Source organism: Mobula hypostoma, chromosome 22, assembly GCF_963921235.1.
Source record: "Mobula hypostoma chromosome 22, sMobHyp1.1, whole genome shotgun sequence".
Lineage (NCBI taxonomy): Eukaryota > Metazoa > Chordata > Chondrichthyes > Myliobatiformes > Myliobatidae > Mobula > Mobula hypostoma.
Genome location: NC_086118.1, coordinates 17,719,028 through 17,735,239, shown reverse-complemented (window position 1 = coordinate 17,735,239; position 16,212 = coordinate 17,719,028). Strand labels below are relative to the sequence as shown.

Genomic DNA, 16,212 nt, shown 5'->3' with positions numbered 1-16,212 from the left:
GGGAAAATGGAGCTAGCTCGAGTTGGCAATTTGGTTGACATGGATAAGTTGGGCTGGAGGGTCTGTTTCCATTCTATGTAGCTCTGTAATTTGAACATTTTAGATCCAAGACTTTTCATCAGACAAATACAGTCTACAACTTTAAAAAGAAACCCAGAGTTTAGCAACCAGATTAAGATTAATAATGTAAATATAATATAGCTCTGGTGACCTTTGAACTGTGTTTTTTTTAGTTTGCCAACACAGGGGAACCAAAGAGAGATGGATTCATTTTATATCAACTAAATGTAACACATCTCTTGTACGGAGGATGAAATTAGCTGGTGAATGCTGCTAAACAGTGTCAAATTATTTTCCTCTCTGGTTTCTAGGTGATAAAGACAAAATCCATTCCACGTAATAGTGCCATGGAACCCGATCACTGTTGGCAGGCTGGAAATATATCAAATGATTAAAATACAAGCAAGAGGCTAGTGATAAAGCCAGATTTGTTGTTTGTTCTGGCCTACCTGAGCTGGATAATCAAACAGCCACTGATCTCTTGGCTTCTCTTCATAAACCACAACAGCCTCAGTCATTTCATGCCTCACTGTATCTTTCATGGTTTCAAGCACGCGATTCAACCAAGTCTCAACCTTGAACAGAAAGTAAATAATGTCTTCATCATTATGACACATACAGGACCACAATCTTAGAAACTAAATATATTACCTTAAACAAATTTGAAACCCAAGGTATATATTTGGTAAAAATTAGCAGTTATCAAAAACAGTAATTTGGCATGTTTAAACCTCCAGTTTTGTCCAATATAGTTTGCAAATCCCACCAAACTCACAGCTTCAGCTATTCAGTCATTCCACCTACGGATGTGAACAAATTACACTTGTTCCCTAACAGCTCTGCTATGTTGTCTAATTAACCTCTGTTTCCCCTTCCACAAAACACACAACTGCAACATAAGCTTGCAAGTAAGAGGCTCTGACAGAATTTACAATTCATAATTTAAAAGTGAAACAATAAAAAAATTAGCTTGTGTTTATAACGTTTGCAAAATACACCAACATCCTGGAGATGGGACATCACACACCTCAATACAAAGCCACACCCAAAGGCATAGAAGGAAAGTATCAACAGTAATTTAGTAAAGTGAAAAAGAATTGGTAAAGCATAAGTTACATTGATGAATCAGGCCTAAAATAATGACATATATTTTACTTTAAAACTTATGTATGCCCAAATTGGAAGGGAAAAAAATTTCCAAGAGGAAAATAAAGAGGTTAACTTCAAACACAACAAAGTCTTTACTTTCTTGATCTGATGTATAAACACAAGTTTAACATGCACCAAGACACAGTTATAACATTTTCATTGATGATGATCTCTGCCCTTCACAATGCCTCAGGCCTGCTTTAGCATGAAGTAAGGAGGACTACGAATTTTAGCTACTCCCAGGCTGCAGTCTGCTCCCCTCAGGAATGTGAAATGCTGGACCCTTGCAACAGCAATTCCTTGGATCCACAATACACTGCAGCAGTTCATGAAATCATTCCCCACTCTCCTACAAAAGCCCCAACCACAAAAACATCATTTTAGATCTACAGTTGCATACTGAAAAGGGAGTCATTAATAATCTGCAGAGTGATCACAAGACTCGTAAGTGACGGACTTCAATCTGAAAATAGAAACTTAAATCTAAATAACACAAACTGTTAAAAGTATGAAATGTAAGTTGGCCACAGTAGTTGGGACATTGGAGTAAATGTTTGGCAGTAAAAACATTGGAAACAAGAATTAATTGCAGGACAAATTTATATCTATTAAAAACACAAAAACAACTATAAAAGTGATCAGATTTGGCTGCAAGGTAAGTTCTAGTGTTAGAATCGAGTTAGATTAATTAGAATAACAATCATTACAATTCTAGATGAAAGTCCAGAATAAGGGTAATTTTCAAAACAAATGGTAAATCACTTAAGACTGAAATGAGGAAAATGTCTACAATCAAATGAAGGTGAATCTTTGGAATTCTCTACTGTGGAGTTTTAGAGACTCAAACCATTTTTAACTGAGGTGGATATTACAGGAATCAAGCAATATGGAAATGAAAGGAAAATGTTGCCAAGTAGAGTATTCGTCATGGTCTTAGCGAATGGTGGATCACACTCAAGGAGTTTTTTCTTGCTCCTATTTTTTTACGTTTCTAAGATGATTCTTATAATATTGTCGAAAAGAATAAAGGACCTGAGGAATGAGGACATTTCAAACCAGCAAACGATGATCACATGAGAACAGGAAGGGGAGGATCCAGAACAGATTCATCGTAAGTTTTCTGGCATTGAACAAATGGAGATAGGAAAGTCTATGCTTATTTCTCTGGAGCAGAAAAAATAGCCTAGAGAGATCCTTACAGAGGTATAGATAATTATGAGTGTAGAAATAGTTGGCAGATAGTTTCAATGAGATGACCACACCCACTTGGCAATTCTCAAGTAGTCTCGCATCCAAGGTTACATTTCCACTTATTAACACATTTGAATAGCTTCAGCAGACACAGACATGCTTTTCCTACCTGCCCATTGCAGTCACATGGCTCTTTGAAGTTTACGTATTCATCCTCCTTGCTGTACATCCCCAAGGCCATTTTAGTTGGCTTATTATCACCCTCTGTCTGGAATTTCATGTTGGCCATGTTGTCAAATAGTTTAGACAAATGACGTTGAACCTACAATTGGAATGATTCAAAAATGGTTCACATTTCTTCAACAAATATCTTGAAACTAATCCAAAAGTTCTGCTTTCCACCGAGAACTGTGAAATGTTCTACAGCTGTTTTATTTATTTATTTATTGAGATACATTGCGGAATAACCCTGACAGCCCTTCGAGTCATGCTGCCCAGCAACTTCCCAATTTAATCCCAGTTTAATAATGGGACAATTTACAATGACCAATTACCCTAGCAACCAGTATGTCTTTGGACTGTGTGAGGAAACTCACATGGTTACGTGGAGAATGTGCAAGCTCTTTACAGGCAGCAGGAGGAATTGAATCCGTGTTGCCTATCCTATAATGTTATAATCTTTCCACTGAATCTACACCAGTCCGGAAATGTATAGAAATGTTTCCTTCATCGTATCTATTCAATATTGTTAAACCCTGCTTCCAATAGACACTTCAATGATATCAGTTCAGTGGAAATAAAGCAAAACATATGCCTGCTACTTTAATAAACAGAGGACAAATTCTGACTTAAATCTTTAGATTTGTACGAGGGGTGAATGATAAGTTCGTGGCCTAAGGTAGAAGGAGTCAATTTTAGAAAACCTAGCACATTTATTTTTCAACACAGTCCCCCCCTACATGTACACACTTAGTCCAGCGGTCGTGGAGCATACGGATCCCTACTTTGTAGAAGTGGTCCACAGCAGGGATGATTGATAAGTTCGTGGCCTAAGGTAGAAGGAGATGTGTTATTAACTTCAAACTTTCTGCGTTATCACTCAAAGAGTTGAACTGCACGTGCATGTAACGAGAGCGTCTTGGACCTCCAGGTGGTCCACAGCAGGGGTGATTGATAAGTTCGTGGCCTTGGGTAGAAGCAGATGAGTTATACAACTCTTGTTACATACATGTGCAGTTCAACTCTGAGTGAAAATGCAGAAAGTTTAAAGTTAACAACTCATCTCCTTCTATCTTAGGCCACAAACTTATCAATTATCCCTGCTGTGGACCAGTTTTAGAGGTCCAAGCCACCAACTTCTACACAGAAGGGATCCGTATGCTCCACGACCGCTAGACTAAGTGTGTAAATGTAGGAAAAATAAATGTGCAAGGTTCTCTAAAATTGACTCCTTCTACCTTAGGCCACAAAGTTATCAATCACCCCTCGTAAAATACACTCTATATCTACAAGCTATTTCTTCCAAAATTTATTCATCATCCTGACAGTAATATAGGAAGCATGACAAAAAACAAAAACAATTCTCAATACAATGAAGTTTACAAAGTTTCCATTTATTCATTTTTCTGGATATAGGACTCATACTCCATCTGAAATTACCATTGAAGGGTAGTGGTAAGCTGCTTTATTGAATCACAGCAATCCTGACAGCAAAGGTACTCCTACAGTGCCCAGGATCCTTACTCAGTGATGATGCAATGTGAACTTCCAAGTCAGGATTACATTATATATGACTCGGATGTGTTGCCTGTTGCCCGTGATACCCGCAGCTGAATTCAAAGTTTAGGATGTGATGCTGGAGCAGTTTAGGTGCGTGACTGCAGGGCTCTTTTCAGGTGCTACACACCTAACAAGGTGCAAATATGATGTGCTGGTGCTGGAGAGAATGAACGCCTAGGATGGTGGACTGAATGCAAATCAAGTGAGTTGTTTTGTATGAGAACTGGTCAAGATGCATTTGACTAGACAAGGAGAGAGTATTCTGTTACACTCCTGGCTCGTGCCTAAGAGATGGTAAAGATGCTCTAGAGTATCTGGTGGTGAGTTATTCATGACAGGGTAGTTTTCTAGTGACTCTTTATGTAGCTGATCCAGCTTGGTTTCCATCTAATAGGGTGCTGATGATGCAGACTCATCAATGATAATGGTACTGAAACTGAAGAGTAAATAATTAGGTTTACTTTTGTTGGAAATAGTCATCGTTGTCAATTTTGTGGACTAAATGTGACGCCTATGTGTTATTTCTCCATGCAAACACAAACCATTCCAACTGCTGAGCAGTAGCAAATGGAAATGAATATTGTTCAATTAGCATAGAAATCTACAGCACATTACAGGCCCTTCAGCCCACAATGTTGTGCCGACCATGTAACCTACTCTACAAACTGCCTAGAATTTCCCTACTGCATAGCCCTCTATTTTTCTAAGCTCCTTATACCTACCGAAGAGTCTATTAAAAGACCCTATTGTATCGTCCTGTACCACCGTCAATGGCAGTGCATTCCACACACCCACCACTCTCTGTGTGAAAAACTTACCTCTGCCATCCCCCTTGTACCCACTTCCAAGCACCTTAAAACTACGCCCCCTTTTTTCCCATTTCAGCCCTGGGAAAAAAGCCTTTGGCTAACCACATGATCAATGCCTCTCATCATCTTGTACACCTATATCAGGTCACCTCTCATTCTCTGTTGTTACAAGGAGAAAAGGGCAAGTTCACTCAACCTTTTCTCATAAGGCATACTCTCCAATCCAGACAAAATGCTTGTAAATCTCCTCTGCACTCTCTCTATAGTATTCACATTCTTCCTGGAGTGAAGTGACCAGAAATGAATATAAGTGGTCTTACATAACTTTAACATTCCTTGTTAGGTCGTATCTGGAATTTCCAGTTGGCGGACCGTTTCCCTCCATGCCGCTCTGTCCCGACACTTGTCCATAACATCCCTAGTCTTGTCCAGCTTGGTCCAATCCTTGATGTTATCCAGCCACGTTGTTCTTTGCCTTCCTCTTCCTTTCTTTCCCCCCATCCTTCCACATAGCAAGTCCAACAAGATGTTACCTCTCTGCGTAACATGTCCACAATAAGCAACTTTTAACTTCATAATATTCTCCAGCAGTATCTGTGGTCTAGCAACACACATCAAAGTTGCTGGTGAACGCAGCAGGCCAGGCAGCATCTCTAGGAAGAGGTACAGTCGACATTTCAGGCCAAGACCCTTCGTCAGGACTAACTGAAGGAAAAGTTAGTAAGAGATTAGAAAGTGGGAGGGGGAGGGGGAGATCCAAAATGATAGGAGAAGACAGGAGGGTGAGGAATGGAGCCAAGAGCTGGACAGATGATTGGCAAAAGGGATATGAGAGGATCATGGAACAGGGGGTCCGGGGAGAAAAACAAGGGGGGGGGGGAACCCAGAGGATGAGCAAGTGGTATAGTCAGAAGGACAGAGGGAGAAAAAGGAGAGTGAGAGAAAGAATGTATGTATAAAAATAAATAACGGATGGGGTACAAGGGGGAGGTGGGGCATTAGCGGAAGTTAGAGAAGTCAATGTTCATGCCATCAGGTTGGAGGCTACCCAGATGGAATATAAGGTGTTGTTCCTCCAACCTGAGTGTGGCTTCATCTTTACAGTAGAGGAGGCCGTGGATAGACATGTCAGAATGGGAATGGGATGTGGGATTAAAATGTGTGGCCACTGGGAGATCCTGCTTTCTCCGGCAGACAGAGCGTAGGTGTTCAGCAAAGCGGTCTCCCAGTCTGCGTCGGGTCTCGCCAATATATAGAAGGCCACATCGGGAGCACCGGACGCAGTATGTCACCCCAGCCGACTCACAAGTGAAGTGTCGCCTTACCTGGAGGACTGTCTGGGGCCCTTAATGGTGGTGAGGGAGGAAGTGTAAGGGCATGTGTAGCACTTGTTCCGCTTACAAGGATAAGTGCCAGGAGGGAGATCAGTGGGGAGGGATGGGGGGGGCGAATGGACAAGGGAGTTGCGTAGGGAGCGATCCCTGCGGAAAGCAGAGAGGGAGGAGGGAAAGATGTGCTTAGTGGTGGGATCCCGTTGGAGGTGGCGGAAGTTACGGAGGGGAAAAGCACATCTTTCCCTCCCCCTCTCTCTGCTTTCCACAGGGATCGCTCCCTACGCGACTCCCTTGTCCATTCGTCCCCCCCCTCCCTCCCCACTGATCTCCCTCCTGGCACTTATCCTTGTAAGCGGAACAAGTGCTACACATGCCCTTACACTTCCTCCCTCACCATCATTCAGGGCATTCCACATCCCATTCCCATTCTGACATGTCTATTCACTGCCTCCTCTACTGTAAAGATGAAGCCACACTCAGGTTGGAGGAACAACACCTTATATTCCATCAGGGTAGCCTCCAACCTGATGGCATGAACATTGACTTCTCTAACTTCCACTAATGCCCCACCTCCCTCCGTACCCCATCCGTTATTTATTTTTATACACACATTCTTTCTCTCACTCTCCTTTTTCTCCCTCTGACTATACCCTTGCCCATCCTCTGGGTTCCCCCCCTACTTGTTTTTCTCCCCGGACCTCCTGTCCCATGATCCTCTCATATCCCCTTTTGCCAATCACCTGTCCAGCTCTTGACTGCATCCCCCCCCCCTGTCTTCTCCTATCATTTTGGATCTGCCCCTCCCCCTCCAACTTTCTAATCTCTTACTAACTCTTCCTTCAGTTAGTACTGACGAAGGGTCTCGGCCTGAAACGTCGACTGTACCTCTTCCTAGAGATGCTGCCTAGCCTGCTGCGTTCACCAGCAACTTTGATGTGTGTTGCTTGAATTTCCAGCATCTGCAGAATTCCTGTTGTTTGAGTATCTGTGGTCTATCAACTTCAGACAAAACCCTCTCATTTGAAACTTTCTCTACCCAGCTGATCTTCAACATTCGTCGATAGCACCACATTTCAAAAGCATTAATTCGTTTCATGTCACCTTTCTTCAGGGTCCATGTTTCTGATCCATACCTCAGCACTGACCATACATAACACTCGAGGAAGTGAATTCTACTTTGGATGTCTACCTTCCGATTGCATAGTAGATCTTGTAGCTTCATGAACTGGGTCTTAGCCATACCTATTCTCCTTCTGATCTCAACTTCACATCTCCCGTCATCTGTCAGACAACTGCCAAGATACTCAAACTTTCGCACCTGTTCAATGTCTTGTCCATTCACTTGTAATGATACCATCATGAATGATTCTTTAGTGTTTGTTTTGCTTACCACGATCGATTTTGTTTTCTTAGGGTTGATTTTTAGTCCATAGTCAAGGCTTTTCTCATTCACTTTATTCAGCATAATTTGCAGTTCGCATTCGCTGTCAGCTAACAACGTGGTGTCATCCGCATACCTGATGTTATCCACCTTCCGGCCTCCAATTGGAATACCTGTCTTCTGATGGTCGCATTCCCAAAAAATCCATTCTCCGTAGAGGTTGAACAAATCTGGTGAGCCAACACAGCCTTGCCTTACGCCTCATTTAATACATGCCCATGGTGATAGCTCATTTTCTACCCTGACCGCCGCTTTCTGTTTCCAATACAAGTTCCTTATTATCTGCACTTCTCCCATCCCAGATCGTATTTGATCAGCACCTCTATTACTTTCTCGTGTCTTTATTAAAAGCCTTTTCATAGTCAATAAAGCACAAGTAGATGGTCTTTTGTGCCTCAATGCATCTCTCCATGATGTTTCTCATCACAAATATTCCTTCTCTTGTTCCTGAGCCTTTACGAAAACCAAACTGTGTTTCTCCAGTTTCATCGCTGATTGTACCTTCCATTCTGCCGAACGCTACTTTCAACAGTAGCTTGACGCAGTGAGACATTAAGCTTATCGTCCTGTGTTCGTTACATTTTATCGTTCTTGGCTTTTTTGGTAAGGCGATAAATACCAATTTGAGAAAGTCCTCCAGAAGATTTCCTGTCATATAACAGTTGTTTAATATCGTTAAAAGGTTCATATTTCCCTTCGGACCAAGTGATTTCAGAATTTCAGTGGAAATCTTATCTTCACTGGCCACCTTTCTGACTTTTGGACTCCAAATCACACTTTCTATCTCTGACATCGATATTTTAAGTTGATTAGGCATTTGATTTAATTCTGTAAATCCTCAATCCTGCTATCTTCAAATAATTCTGAGATGTACTTTAACGTTACCTCATGCCAAACATTCTCACTTCTCACCTTATTTGGAAAGAAGATTTATTATGAATAGGAAGGTTTTAGAGGGATATCGGCCAAACATGAGCAAAAGGGAATAGTTTAGATGGGCACCCTGGTTGGCATAGACAAATCCAGCCAATGGACATAACTGTTCTGTATTCCTCTATGACTCTAAAATCAATGATGAAGCAGCAGAAGATTGTTGTGCCTTGGCTGCTGCCCTGAAGAACTCCTGCAGGAATGTACTAGGGTTGGATTGTTTGACCTCCAGCAATCACAACCCAACGATTGGTGTATTTTCCCTTGATGCCCTCTGACTTCAGTTTTACTAGGGCTCATTATACCACTTTCAATCAGTTTGGCACTGAGGTCAAGGACAGTCACTCCCAACTAACCCCCGGAATTCAGATTTGATCCATTTGAGATCAATGTTGTGATGATGTAAAGAGCAGAACAATCTTAACAAAACCAAAACTTCAGCGCCAGTGAGTAGGTTATTGGTGATTAATGCAATTCAATAACAATGTCAATAACGTACTCAATACACTGCTAATAATCAAATATAGATTGATTGAGTATTAACTAGTTAAATTGAATTGTTCCTGCTTATTTGTCATCAGGAAACACCTGAAAGTTATTGGCATTGTCAGGTGGATGCCAGTATTGTAAAAGAACTGAAACAGCTCAGCTGATCACAAATCTTCAATACAGTCTGGGATGTTGTCTAGTAACACAGCATATCCACTGCCCTCAGCAATTTCTTGTGTCACTTCAACTGAGTCAAATTGACAGAGGACTGAGTTCTGTAATCGTGAGTATCCCAGGAGAAACCCAAGATCAATTGTCCACTCAGCAGTTCTGAAATAAGTCCATAAGCAGCTTACAGCTTTATTACCCAGAAATCTATTCTCAAAATTTAACAAAGGATCAGCACCATTACTGTTATGTGTCTAACATCAGTGATTCCCAGAGTTTGCAGATAAAGGACTGCAAATGACTGGTATGATATCTGCCGTCTTAATTGTCTGATGAAAAGTTATGTTCGAGTAAAATGAGAGAAACTTTCCTAACCACTGATTAACCAGTGCAGCTTAAATCAATAACTTGGTAAACAAGAGATAAATCATACTGTAGACACATTATTCCAACTTAAATCTGCTCCTCTAATAAAAGTACAAAGCTCAAAAAAAGTGATTAGTATTATTTTGTCGTGCTACTACGGAGGAGATAGGAAAGCACCTGGTCCAGAAATGATCTGATTATTTGCTAGATATCTCCCACATCAGTGAAAGATAAATGATAATGTTTCTTTTTTGTCTTATGCACTCCAAAGCTCAGAAAAGATGAAAATATCTCTCCTTTGTACTACTAAGTAATTTCATGTCATTCTACTGCGGAATATTAAGTTTGCAATTTGCAATAATTCATTCCTATATGAAATATATTTGCTTTTCACAGAGACAAATAGTTGTAAACATTTGTGTGCCATGAATACACTAATACAACTAGAAGTACAATTGTTGGCAATGAGTAATGAGGGTTTGCCTCCTTAGTTTGTTATTGTCATAAACATATTTATGCTTCGACTAAGGTCCATTCCAAATAGTCAATCCTTCTGAAAGACTAAATATTGGTATAACAATTATAAATATTTGCAACATTTTTGGTTCTTATTTTTAAATATTAAATCTACATAAACCAGCTGCAACTTAACATGGAGAATGAGGGAAATAAAAAGACTTGAGAGTATGCTAAATGGGTGAAATGCTGAATGCAACTCAATTGTACCAAGGGAGGAACTTGGACTTTTGCATAGTTGCTGACATTTGCTCAACATCATCCCCGACATAGGTAAGCGTTTGTTTCTCCGCACCATGAATACAGCTGTCAAAAATGAATGGAAGCAAACTCAAAGAAAGAAGCTCACAAAGACACTGCAGATTTTTAATCATAATTGTTAAATTCATGTGATGAATCGTTCTTTAGAGTTCTGTGGTGTCCAGTAATAGTGAAGTTACACATCATACAGAACTACTAATCAGAATGCTCAGTCAGCAAACCAGAAACGGATCCCATCTGCATTTCCCAACCTCATTTACCGTACAGTAAAATGAATTAATTTTATAATATCAGTTTTAATATGAAATCAAAGTTCCAGAAAATTGTTAAAAATAGAAAAGCACAACTAAAAATCAGGAGTGAGATATGCCAACTAGTGGAGTGGTGCTGCAGCAACCACCCAGCACTCAACGTCAGTAAGATGAAAGAGCTGATTGTGGACTTCAGGAAGGGTAAGACGAAGGAACATATATCAATCCTCATAGAGGGATCAGAAGTGGAGAGAGTGAGCAGCTTCAAGTTCCTGGGTATCAAGATCTCTGAGGAACTAACCTGGTCCCAACACATTGATGTAGTTATAAAGAAGGCGAGGCAGCAGCTATACTTCATTAGGAGTTTGAAGAGATTTGGCATGTCAACAAATACACTCAAAACCTTCTATAGTTGTACCATGGAGAGCATTCTGACAGGCTGCATCACTGTCTGGTATGGAGCGGCTACTGCACAGGACCAAAAGAAGCTGCAGAAGGTTGTAAATCTAGTCAGCTCCATCTTGGGTACTAGCCTACAAAGTACCCAGGACATCTTTAGGGACTGGTGTCTCAGAAAGGCAGCATCCATTATGAAGGACCTCCAGCACCCAGGGCATGCTCTTTTCTCACTGTTACCATCAGGTAGGAGGTACAGAAGCCTGAAGGGACACACTCAGCGATTCAGGAACAGCTTCTTCCCCTCTGCCATCTGATTCCTAAATGGACATTGAAGCTTTGGACAATGCCTCACTGTTTTTTAATATACAGTATTTCTGTTTTTGCACATTTTTAAAACCTACTCAATATACGTAATTGATTTACTTGTTTACTTATTATCATATTTTATTTTATTTATTATTTTTTCCTCTCTGCTAGATTATGTATTGCATTGAACTGCCGCTGCTAAGTTAACAAATTTCACATCACATGCTGGTGATAATAAACCTGATTCTGAAATATAAATATAAATGGACACAGTGTTAGTAATTGGTGGCGGGGTGGAGATACATCTCTATAGAAAGAGGTGCAAGGTGCTCCTTCTCTCCACTATCCTGCAGATTATCCTTGGGCAAGGTGCTGTACTTGTTTAGCTCCACTATCACGGTCCCCTGAAGCCATGAGAGCAGGTGGTGGATGGTCGTATGAACAGCTGGTACATATCACTAGCCCTGGTTATGCGACCTCTGCAGTGTATTGCTAATTGCTGGGGTCACCTGTATGTGAAGACACTGTCCAGGAGGTGGCAATGACAAACAACTTTTGTAGAAAAAATTTCCAAGAGCAAACATAGTCATGGGAAGACCATGATCATCCATGTCATTTGACACGGCGCATAACCAACTAACAAGTGTTAGTAAATCAATTCCTCCCTGTCCTCTGATGCCTTCAGTAAATATGCCATAACAAAAACAAAAGCAAAAGCCTGAAGAAGCAGAAAAATGCAAGTATTTCACAGGGATCAGTAGGGCAGGTGATGAGCTTGTTATTTTAAGAATTACAAATTATGTAGAAAAAGTATTTACATTCAGAAAAACTTGCTTCCAAAATGCTTCTCAAAAAGTATTTAGAATGCAATGATTGTTAAATAACAAATGAAAAAAGTTTTTATATTATGTCACATCTGGTTAAGTATGTTAGTGAATCAGAATTTGTCGGCTAAAGTTCGCTGGGCTAGAAGTTCCACGAACTTGAGATTGCAAGAGCCATTGTTTGTAGTTAATTAGCTCGAGATTTTTTAAAGTGAGTGGGTACTTTTAGCAGAGCCATTGTTGGAGTGGACAGGGTTAGATTGGGGACCTTGAGATTTCAACTCAATAGGCTAGCGTGAAGAGGTGGAGACTAATGTAACACGCTGTAAAGTTTCACTGCTAAGGCTAATGTAATGGCTTCTATGTAATGTTCCACTGTGAAGGTAATGCTTTCTCTGTAACAGCAATGTTTATGTTAAGGCTAGAGATAACAGGATTTAGGAATGCATGTTATCCAATGGGAGAACTGTTGTTCTTTCTTGTGTATCTGGGAGCCAGGTTTTTCACGGTATTTTGTCGGCGAGAGAAGAAGGAAGACACAAATGGAGAGAGTCAGAAGATTACCGGACAGAGTGTACTGAGGAGTGAGGGTCCAAGAGCCGGCTACACTTGGAGGTCGATGGGAACAAATGAACAAGCAGTGAGCTCCAACGATGCACAATAGACTTTTTCCTTAAAATGGGCCCTTTTTCTTTTCTTTACTAACCCTTTACTCAGATTAAGATTTATAAAGTTCAATCATTTAATTGCATATGGTGTACTGTCTGACATTTTGCAGTGCAGATTTGTAAACCGGCAACACATCACGCAGCATCCACACAAACAAGATTTCTCAGTTTGGCGGGGCCAGAAGTTGTTTTCCCTGAGATGAACACGTGCTGGCTGAGCCTGAGAGTTACAATTGTGGGGGCTCATCCGGGATTGATTCTGTTGGATGTTGCGTGATTGCCCTGAGCTTTGAACCAGTGGGCTGTGTGTTTAAATCTGTACTGGTATGGAAGCTGCTGGGGTGAAGCAGATTTCTCAGTTGTTAGATGAGTGGCAATGCTCTGATGATGTAAAGCGACAGAGATTGGTTGAAAGTTTGAATCGGCGGGCTCAGGCCTTGTTTTAGTTCACACTAGCGCTGACGTAATGGTGGTGGGACTGCCAGCATCTATCGGTACCCCAGGTGAGGCGGGGCCATGGCCTGTCCATACTGTCAGGGAGGAGGAGAAGGTAGCCAAGCGGGCTGAGTCACAAGTTGAGTTTCCTGTAGCTGGGGGTGGAGACTTCAAAGACAGAGATCTATCATTTCTGAGGAGGCTCATAGGGGCCTGCAAGGAGAAAGCTGAGGAGAGCTTTCTGAGGACATTGTCTGTGCATCTGGTGTTTCGAGCTGCTTTTGAGGAAGTGTGTGGTTACATTGGGCCGGATATCGAATTTAGACGAAGGACAGTGTGGTTCACCCAGTCGAAGCCAATGGTGGTACGGCCCGGGGAATTAGCGAGAGTGGTGGGGACACCCAACTTTCCCAGAATGCCTGAGGGTGAGACCCTCTAACTGGATGCTCTGGAAGACCTCAAGGGGGATATCCCTGGTGCACCTGTTCCCGGTGATGGTAATGTCCAGTGTCCCTGTGAGACAAGCCCGGGAGAAACTATAGGAAAAAGGAGGAAAGTTGACAGAAAAGATAGAGGTGGTTACCACCTGGCCAAGACCCCAGACTGTGAGCACTCTGCACTCGTTCCTTGGGTTCTGTGGTACATGCTGCCTTTTGCTAACTCCCTATTGATTGAGGATGAGACTCCCCCAGTGCCTGCAGGTTGGTAGAGGAGATTGTGGCAGAGTGTGACCCCAACTGTTTTGGGGAGCTATATCACTGCTTTTTACACCTGGATTGGACTTTGTGTTTTGTAGGAAGGGTTGGCAAATTATCTCAACGTCATGAGGACATGAGTGAATTCAGTGGGGGGAAGAGTGTAACACGCTGTAAGGTTTCACTGCTGAGGCTAATGTAATGGCTTTTATGTAATGTTCTACTGTTAAAGAAATGGCTTCTCTGTAGCAGCAATGTTTGGGTTATGGCCAGAGATAACAGGACTTTGGAATGTATGTTTTCCAATGGGAGAAATATTGTTCTTTCTTGAGTGTCTGGGAGTTAGGTTTTACGTGGTTTTTTGTTGGCAAGAGAAGAAGGAGGAAGACGTAAATGAAGAGTCAGAAGACCAGCAGATGGAGTGGACAGAGGAGCGAGAGTCCGAAGGCTGGCTAGGCTTGGAGGTCGACAGGAACAAATGAACAAACAGTGAGCTCCAATGATGCACAATAGAGCTTTTCCTTAAAATGGGCGCTTTTACTTTTTATTTTCTTTACTAACCCTTTATTCAGATTAGGATTTATAAAGTTCAATCATTTAATTGCATATGATGTACTGTCTGATATTTTGCGGTGCAGATCTGTAACCGGGCAACACATCACGCAGCATCCACACAAACAAAATTTCTCAAGTTTGGCGGGGCCAGAAGTTGTTTTCCCCTAGACGACCATGGGCTGGCCGAGCCTGAGGGATACAATAAGATAAGCTTCTAGAGTTTGTTTATTTCTTTCCTTCTTATTGCACATTAAGAGTGGGAATGACAGTCAAGACAGTGGAATGCTCCTCTTGTGGGAAGACATGGAGATCCCCATTGTCCCTGATGACTACACATGCAAGATCTGCATCCAGCAGCAGCATTTGGCAGTAGCTGATTGTCTCTTTGACTGCAGGCCTGTGACTAGTGATGTGCCCGGGGATCAGTGCTGGGTCCATTGTTGTTTGTCATCTGTATCAACAATCTGGATGATAACATGGTAAACTAGATCAGCAGATTTGCAGATGACACCTCGACTGGGGGGCACAGTAGACAGTGAGGAAGACTATCAAAGTTTGCTGCAGGAACTGAACCAACTCGAAAAATGGGCAGAAAAATGGCAAATGGAACTTAATACAGACGAGTGTGAGGTGTTGCACTCTGGGAGAATGTACCAGGGTGGGACTTGCACAGTGATTGGAAGGACACTGAAGAGTGCTCTAGAACAGAGGGATCAGGGAATATAGATCCATAATTCCTTGAAAGTGGTGTCACAAGTACTGTAGATAAAATTGTAAAGAGAGCTTTGAGCATACTGGCTTTAATAAATTTGAGCACTGAGTATAGGATTTGGGATGTTATGTTGAAGCTATATAAGACTTTAGTGAGGAAAATTTGAATTCCCCGGAGTGGAGAAGAATGTCGGGAGACTTGGTTGAAGTATACAAAATTATGATGGGTATACATAAGCTTTATGTAAACACATTTTTCCATTGAGGTTGGGTGAAACTAGAACTAGAGGTCATAGGTAAAGGGTGACAGGTGAAATATTTAAGGAGAACCTGAGGGAAAACTTTGTCACACAAAGAGAGGGGTGCGTGGACTATGCTGCCAGAAGAAATGGCACTGCAGGTTCAACTGCAACATTTAAGAGAAGCTTGAATAAGTGCATGGATGGGAGAGGTTTGAAGGGCAATGATCTAGGTACACATTAATGGAACTAGACAGAATAACAGATTGGCATGGTCGTGGTCCGAAGAGCTTGTTGCTCCTGCGTCGGGCATTTTCATGCCTTACAAGGCGCAGATTGGAAGTCTGTGTGGGGCGCCACTCCTCACACAGACTAGAGCAATGTGTGATTCAGTGCCTTGCTCAAGGGCACAAACACACTGCCACAGCTGAGGCTCGAACCAGCGACCTTGAGGTGACTAGACGAATGCCTTAACCACTTGGCCACGAACGCCTTAACCACTTGGCCCACGTGTCACAAGCCTAGGTAGTATATGTTAAATTAATGTCTGAAGGTCAATATCTCAGTATTACAGACCTTCAAAAACTTATCACAACTGTTCAGCAATATGGTGCTACTGAGTGATTAAGGTAAGTC

At 41.8% G+C, this 16,212-nt stretch overlaps 1 protein-coding gene across 1 annotated transcript in view; it reads right to left on the bottom strand.

Annotated features, from left to right (window-relative positions):
• The window catches only part of dnah9 (dynein, axonemal, heavy chain 9), a 585,611-nt gene that overhangs the window by 487,278 nt on the left and 82,121 nt on the right, over positions 1-16,212 (bottom strand). Inside the window, exons 23-24 of the mRNA XM_063074264.1 lie at positions 2,570-2,722; positions 510-635 (exon numbers count right to left, since the gene is read on the bottom strand). Of these exons, the coding sequence (XP_062930334.1) occupies positions 510-635; positions 2,570-2,722 (279 nt within the window). The remainder of the gene's footprint in view (positions 1-509; positions 636-2,569; positions 2,723-16,212) is intronic.